The following is an 8,745-nucleotide window of genomic DNA, read 5'->3' on the forward strand; positions in this document are numbered from 1 at the left end:
CACATTTTCCCTCACCTACCATATTTTGTATGTTCTGGAGGAATTTCAGTATTCCTTTGAAGTTTCCTCAAATTTTCTCCCTTTTGCTTCTTAAAAAAAACATTACTATGGAACCTGTTTTGGTCAGATCCTAATCTATAATCTAGGTTATTTCTGCAGTGCAGTCAAAACACACAAAACCCTAAAACAGCCGATAGCTCACCGGTTACTGTAGGAGAAAGTCCTGATTTACTTTGTAATTTTCAGATAATTCACCTTCTGTTTAAGAAGTAAAATCTCCCCCTGTACATTTTTACTTGTCCCATCAATCTTATCCAATCCCATTGGCAAGAGTAGGGGGTGGCACATGAAAGGCTGGAAAGGAGAGGGGGTTGGAGAAAGATCTAGGTTGAGTTCTAGCTGTACCACTTACTAGCTCTGTCTCTGTAGGCAAATCACTGAAGAGGAGATGAGGAACTTGAAGATATGGTTTAAATGATTGCAGTACCCGTGCTAAATAAGAAATTGAATAAGGCTCTTAAAATGGCTGATAAATAAGAGGAAAACAGAGGGCTCAAAAGACTAGGATTTGATAGCATTTGAAGAACAGTCACCATGGGAGTGAGGGCATGAAACTGCTCAATTAACTGGAAGGTATTAGTTTAAGAGTTTAATTAATGTAAGGGACTCTGCAGAGTTTGGGTAGCTGCTGCTGATAAAGTATGAATGAGAGCATCAGAATGAAATGCTGGAGTGGAATGAGGTCGTGGGGGTTGAGGTGGGCGAGAATGCTGTTTGGGAAGGGCTTTAACTTTGAGCTCACCCACAATAATTGTGGTGTTGGGGAGTGGATGTGAAAGTAGCTTGTGAGCTAAGAACGCAGATCTTCAGGGACTAGTATGGATTTGTGACCAGAGATAACATGACAAGAGGTAAATGGTGATATATGCCAATGGTGACAAATGTGCTTCAAGAGTAATGATGGGGGTACAATAACAACGTTTTATAGGCTGAGATGTATGTTGGGTGTTGGTGAGGGAGAGAGAGAATGAAGAAATTTGCCAGTATTTAGTAGGAGCCTGTTCTGAGCCAGTTGATATAGGAACTCTACCTTATTTAATCCATACCACAGTCCTCTGAGATTGGTTCTGATATCCTTGCTTTGCAGAAGAGTAATGAGAGATGGATTGCCTTTCTTTATTTCTTACAGCTCATAAGTGTGGGACTGGGAGTAACTCTTGGGAAGGTGGAAGAAACATAGATTGGTCTATATTAGAAGAATGTTTTTATGATAGAAAATGTATTACAGTGGACAGGAAGTCAGTACTGAGCCTGATACAGTGGGCTTCAACACAGGTTTGTTGAATTAATCTATGTTTTTAGAGGTATTTCATTTTCTAAACTTACTTTTCCATAGGCCCCATTTATTCCACATTCTTTTGATTATTTTTTCCCCACTGAAGCTTGAATATTGATCCATGGACAAGATGACAGATTTGTCATCTTCCTCCTCCTTTTCTGATTTTGGGCTGCTACTGTATTTGGAGGAGCTAAACAAAGAGGAATTAAAAAGATTCAAGTCACTCCTAAAGAATGCCACCACGGAACCGGGATCCTGCAGGATACCCTGGTCTGAAGTGAAGAAGGCCAAGGGGGAGGATTTGGCTAACTTGATGAACAAGTGTTATCCAGGAGAGCAGACCTGGGGGGTGGCTCTCAAAATCTTTGGCAAGATGAACCTGAAGGACCTGTGTGAGAGAGCAAACGCAGAGATCAACTGTCAGTGATGCTGGACACACATCTGCGGGTGGAAAGAAGGAAGTGGCTCCTGGAGCCCATTGATTCTATGAGAGGGACTTGGGGATTAAACCATTCTGTGGGACACAAGCTCCATGGTGCTCAAGTACGTTGGATCATTTGAGGAACACTAAACAGGCTGGAGGGTTCTGAGTACTGTTATTCAGCCTGGCTCCTTAATTGGGGGTAATTCATCCATCTTGTACCAATTAGAATGATTAAAGGAATTGAGTGAAAAGAATTGCCCCATCTAGTGCTCCTTTGCCTAAACTACAAATAAAGTCATAGGTTGGCCTAAATTTTGAGGACACTCAAATATGACCTTAAATCTTTGCTGAAATATGAGGAATGGGCAAAAAATTATTAAGGGACATAAGGCAAAACAGTATTTTTGGTCATTCCCAGGTGTGAAATTCTGTAGACATTTAAAATTCTTTATTCATATACAAGGCTTTAGAGCTCCAAAGTGTATATCCATTATTTCTTTTGAGCCTCACCGTATCCCTGTGAGGTCAGTACAGTCAAGGAAATTTAGGCTTAGACTAGACTACTTGCCTTAGAGTTACAGGGTGGGAAGCATGGCAAGAGGTATCATGCTTCAGTGTTTTTCACACCACATCACTTCACCCTCAGCTAAGCTGGTGGAGTCTGAGGCTTTGTTGGCTCCAGTTTCTTAAACCCAGATGATCATAGAATTGGACCACTGAGGAAAATTCTGGCCCCTGTTTTGGCCATCACGAAATTCTCCTTGTTTTTGGTAAATCTCACGATCCTTTTGGAACCTGTTGCAGGGACAGCCCAGACTGAGACCAGAGGACACTGGGGCCAGAGAGGTACAAGGTGATCAGGAAGCAGTGCTGGGTAGGTAGATGGGCTTTTTGTCAGATTTGGGAGGTTTGAGCTTTTAAAGCATAATGGGAGAAGTTATCTCCCAGGGGACCTTTGTTCAACCCTTGTTAACTTCTTGCAATATCCTACCTGTTCTGTGATTATTGTTCAAAAAGAGTTGACAAAACTGGCTCTCTGGACAAAGTCAGAAACAGGACCATGTTAATTCAAAGCCTCAAAAGAGCAGTATTTGGAAATGGCCAGTCAAAAATTGACAGTCTGATGAACAAAGGTATCTTGATATCTTGTTTTATAGACTGAAGAGTCCCTGAGTTGGCAGGGATTATTTGGTTTTTTGTGTCTCCTCTCTTCCATTAGAAATGATGCTGTAGGGACTTCCCTGGTAGTCCAGTGGTTAAGACTTTACCTTCCAATGCAGCAGGTGTGGGTCTGATCTCTTGTCAGGGAGCTAAGATCCCACATGCCTTGGGGACAAAAAAACCAAAACATGACACAGAAGCAATATTGTAACAAATTCAATAAAGACTTTAAAAATGGTCCACATCAAAAGAAAAATCTTTATATAAACAGCTCATGCAGCTCACTTAAAAAACTAAAAATAGAATTACCATATGATGCAGCAATCCCACTAATGGGCATATATCCAGAGAAAACCATAATTCAAAAAGACACATGCACCCCAGTGTTCATTGCAGCACTATTAACAATAGCCAGGTCATGGAAGCAACTTAAATGCCCATTGGCAGAAAGACATATAGATGGCCAAGAAGCACATGAAAAGCTGCTCAACACCATTAATTATTAGAGCAAATCAAATCAAATCAGATCAAATTAATGCAAATCAAAACTACAGTGAGGTATTACCTCACACCAGTTAGAATGGGCATTATCAGAAAATCTACAAACAACAAATGCTGGAGAGGGTGTGGAGAAAAGGGAACCCTCTTGCACTGTTGGTGGGAATGTAAATTGATACAGCCACTATGGAGAACTGTATGGAGGCTCCTTAAAAAACTAAAAATAGAGTTACCATATGACCCAGCAATCCCACTGCTGAACATATACCCAGAGAAAACCATAATTCAAAAAGACACATGCACCCCAGTGTTCATTGCAGCACTATTAACAATAGCCAGGTCATGGAAGCAACTTAAATGCCCATTGGCAGACGAATGGATAAAGAAGATGTGGTACATGTATACAATGGAATATTACTCAGCCATAAAAAGGAACAAAATTGGGTCATTTGTAAAGACGTGGTTGGATCTAGAGACTATCGTACAGAGTGAAGTAAGTCAGAAAGAGAAAAACAAATATCGTATATTAACGCATATATGTGGAATCTAGAAAAATGGCACAGATGAACCAGTTTGCAAGGCAGAAATAGAGACACAGATGTAGAGAACAAACGTATGGACCCCAAGGGGGGAAAGTGGCAGGGGATGGTGGTGGTGGTGTGATGAATTGGGCTATTGGGATTGACATGTATACACTGATGTGTATAAAATAGATAACTAATAAGAGCCTGCTGTATAAAAAATACATTAATTTTTTTTTAAAAAAGAAATGATGCTGTAATTGAGTTCCAGGATGGTGACAACTAGTCTACGTAAAATGTTATTTCTAGGACCAGGTTTTCTCAGTCTTAGTTCCATACCATTTCCAGTCCCCCTACTTTGTTTTGAATTCTATATGGCTGAATTCCAGTTTATATAAATTGAATTATAATACAAAGAAAACTGGACCAGCTTAGCTCAGCTATGCTGCTTTCTAATGGGCTACATTATTTCATTCAAGAAATAATTGAGAACCTACTTTATTCTAAGCACTAATAAATAAAAATTTCTTATTGTATTAAATGATTTTGAAGATAAGTTCCTGCTTGGACCTTAATTTCTGATACAATATAAGGAAGCTTATTTTTGTGGTATAACTGGCCATAAGTTTAGGAAACCAAGGTTCTACCTCCATAGAAATTTACTTTGGAAAATTTGGAAGATAGATAAAAGTATAATGAAGAAAGTAAAGATCATCCTTATAATCCCAATTTTTTAAAAGTACAGCACTGTATGATATTATACCATAAAAAGAAAGAGTATCTGACTTCTAATACCATACCTTCCCCTGGGGGAGAACTAAGCATAATTTAGTGGGATATGAACTTTGTTAGATGTTTGCACTGAATGCCCTAGTAGAACAAAGAAAAGAATTATATGCTTCAAAAATTAAAGTAATTCCAGCTTGAGATATGTGCTGTGAATGAAAAATATACTGTGTTCTGCGAATGTACAAAAGAGAGAACTATCTGTCTTTGGAGTTCAGAGAAGTCTTCCCAGAGATAGTGACATTTAAATTGAGCTCTAAAGAAGGAATCAGACTGAACTAGGAAAAGATGAAACTATATTTTCATTCTACTTGAACACTTGGGAATTTTTTTCTTTTCTTTAAAATATTCTTCAGGCTGTGCTTCAATGTTCATTTCTTTCTTTCTTTTTCTTTTTTAGCTTGTACCTCTCCCTCACCTATTTCTAAATTCCTCCCATCTCCCACCCCTCTGGCAACCACCTGTTTTTCTCTGTATCTATGACTCTGTTTCTGTTTCTTTATTTTTTTTCATTTGTTTTTTAGATTCCACATATAAGTGAACTTGTACAGTATTTGTCTTTCTCTGTCTGACTTACTTCACTTAGCATAACACCCTCTAGGTCCACCCATGTTGTCACAAATGGCAAGATTTCATTCCTTGTTATGGCTAATATTCCATTGTGTATATATACCACAGTTTCTTCATCTGTTCATCTGTTGAGGGGCACTTAGGTTGCTTCCATATCTTGGCTATTGTAAATAATGCTACAATAAACATAAGGGTGCATATATCTTTTTGAATTAGTGTTTTCATTTTCTTTGGCTAAATACCCAGGAGTAGAATTACTGTATCATATGGTAGTTCTGTTTTCAATTTTTTGAGGAGCCTTCTTACTGTTTTCCATACTGGCTGTACCAACTTACATTCCCACCAACAGTGCCCGAGGGTTCCATTTTCTCCATATCCTCGCCAACACCTGTTATTTGTTGTCTTTTTGATAATAGCCATTGTGACAGATGTGGGGTGATATCTTATTGTGATTTTGATTTGTATTTTTCTGATGATTAGTGATGTTGAGAATCTTTTCATGTGCCTGTTTCCCATCTGAAGTCATCTTTGAAAAAATGTCTATTCAGGTCCTCTGCCCATTTTTCAATAGGGTTTTTTTTAAAAAATAAATTTATTTATTTATTTTTTTGGCTGCGTCAGGTCTTTGTTGCTGCGTGTGGGCTTTTCTCTAGTTGCAGCGAGAGGGGGCTACTCTTCGTCGCAGTGCGCGGGCTTCTCATTAGGTGGCTTCTCGTGTTGCAGAGCACAGGCTCTAGGCACGTGGGCTTCAGTACTTGTGGCACTCGGGCTCAGTAGTTGTGGCTCATGGGCTCTAGAGCACAGGCTCAGTAGTTGTGGTGCACGGGCTTAGTTGCTCCGTGGCATGTGGGATCTTCCCAGACCAGGGCTCGAACCCGTGTCCCTGAATTGGCAGGCGGATTCTTAACCACTGTGCCACCAGGGCTTTTTTTTAATGTTGAGTTGTATGAGCTCTTTGTATAGTTTGGATATTAACACATTAATGGATATAGTATTTGCAAATATCCTCTCCCATTCAGTAGATGGCCTTTTTGTTTTGTTGATAGTTTCACTGTGCAAAAGCTTTTTATTTATTTATTTATTTATTTATTTATTGAAGTATAGTTGATGTACAATATTATATGTCACAGGTGTACAATATAATGATTCATAATTTTTAAAAGAATTCTTCATTTATGGTTATTATAAAATATTGGCTATATTCCCCATGTTGTACAATATATCCTTGTAGCTTATTTTATATGTAATAGTTTGTACCTCTTAATCCCATACCCCTATAGTGCCCCTCCCCACCCCAACTGGTAACCACTAGTTTGTTCTCTATATCTGTGAGTCTGCTTCTTTTTTGTTATATTCATTAGTTTGTTGCATTTTTTTAGATTCCACATATAAGTGATATTACATCTTTCTCTGTGTGACTTATTTCACTTAGCATAATACCCTCAAATGCAAAAGCTTTTTAGTTCGATGTAGTCCTATTTGTTTACTTTTGCTTTCATTTCCCTTGCCTGAGGAGGCATATCCAAAATAATATTGCTAAGACCAGTGTCAAAGAGCATACTGCCTATGTTTTCTTCCAGAAGTTTTATGGTTTTAGGTCTTAACACTTAAGTCGTTTTTAAAAATTTTTTATTGGAGTATAGTTGATTTAAAATGTTGTGTTAGTTTCTACTGTACAGCAAAGTGATTCAGTTATACATATACATATATCCACTCTTTTTTAGATTCTTTTCCCATATAGTTTGAGTTCCCTGTGCTCTACAGTAGATCCTTATTAGTTTTCTATTTTATATACAGTAGTGTGTATATGTCAATCCCAATCTTCCAATTTATCTCTCCCCCACCCTTTCCCCCCTGGTAACCATAAGTTTGTTTTCTACATCTGTGACTCTATTTCTGTTTTGTAAATAAGTTCATTTTTACCATTTTTTTAGATTCCACATATAAGCGATATCATATAATATTTGTTTTTCTGTGTCTGACTTACTTCACTCAGTATGGCAATCTCTAGGTCCATCCATGTTGCTGCACATGACATTGTTTCATTCTTTTTTATGGCTGAGTAATATTCCATTGTATATATGTACCACACCTTCTTTATCCATTCCTTTGTCGATGGACATTTAGGTTGCTTGCATTGCATTTAAGTCTTTAATCCATTTTGAGTTTATTTTTGTGTATGGTGTGAGAAAGTAGTCTTTTGCATGTCAGCTGTCTACTTTTCCCAACACCATTTATTGAATAGGCTCTCTTTTCTCAATTATATATTCATATTTCCTTTGTTGTAGATTAATTGACCATATAAGTGTGGGTTCATTTCTGGGCTCTCTTTTCTGTTCCATTGTTCTGTGTGTCTGTTTCTGTGTTAGTACCATACTGTTTTGATTACTATAGTATAGTCTTAAGTCAGGGATTGTGATACCTCCAGCTTTGTTCTTCTTTTTCAAGACTGTTTTTGCTATTTGGGGTCGTTTGTGTTTCCATGCAAATTTTAGATTGTTCTGGTTCAGTGAAAAATGCCATTGGTATTTTGATTGAATCCATAGGTTGCCTTGGGTAGTATGGTCATCTCCACTTTCTGGAGAGTTTTTATCCTAAATGGATGTGAATTTTGTCAGAAGCTTTTTTGGCATCTATTGAAGTGATCGTATGATTTTTATTATTTAATTTGTTAATGTGGTGAATCACATTGATTGATTTGCAGATACTGAACTCTCCTTGGGGATAAATCCCACTTGATCATGGTGAATGATCCTTTTAATGTATTGTTGAATTTGGATTGCTAGTGTTTTGTTGAGGATTTTTGCGTCTGTGTTCATCAGTGATATTGGCCTGTAATTCTCTTTTTTTTGTGATATTTTTGTCTGGTTTTGGTAAGAGGGTGATTGTGGTCTCATAGAATGAGTTTGGGAGTATTCCTTCCTCTGCAATTTTTTGGAATAGTTTCAGAAGGATAGGTGTTAACTCTTTTCTAAATGTTTGATAGAATTCTCCTATGAAGCTGTCTGGTCCTGAACTTCTGTTTGTTGGGAGTTTTTTATCACAGTTTCAATTTCAGTACTTGTGATTGGTCTGTTCATATTTTCTATTTATTCCTGGTTCAGTCTTGGGAGATTGTACCTTTCTAAGAATTTGTCCATTTCTTCCAGATTGTCCATTTTATTGGCATATAGTTGCTTGTGGTAGTCTCTTATTCTTTGTATTTCTGTGGTGTCCATTGTTAACTTCTCCTTTTTCATTTCTAATTTTATTGATTTGAGCCCTCTCCCTGTTTTTCTTGATGAGTCTGGCTAAAAGTTTATCAATTTTGTTTATCTTTTCAAAGAACCAACTTTTAGTTTCATTGATCTTTGCTATTGTTTTCTTCATTTCTATTTCATTTATTTCTGCTCTGATCTTTATGATTTCTTTCCTTCTACTAACTTTGGGTTTTGTTTGTTCTTCTT

General features: G+C 37.5%; 1 protein-coding gene across 1 annotated transcript in view; it reads left to right on the top strand.

Moving 5' to 3' along the window:
• Positions 1 to 1,466: 1,466 nt before the first annotated feature.
• The window catches only part of NLRP14 (NLR family pyrin domain containing 14), a 37,805-nt gene continuing 30,526 nt past the window's right edge, over positions 1,467 to 8,745 (top strand). The window contains 3 exon segments of the mRNA XM_007110992.2: positions 1,467 to 1,758; positions 2,568 to 2,580; positions 2,582 to 2,637. Of these exon segments, the coding sequence (XP_007111054.2) occupies positions 1,467 to 1,758; positions 2,568 to 2,580; positions 2,582 to 2,637 (361 nt within the window).

Source organism: Physeter macrocephalus, chromosome 16 (assembly GCF_002837175.3).
Source record: "Physeter macrocephalus isolate SW-GA chromosome 16, ASM283717v5, whole genome shotgun sequence".
Lineage (NCBI taxonomy): Eukaryota > Metazoa > Chordata > Mammalia > Artiodactyla > Physeteridae > Physeter > Physeter macrocephalus.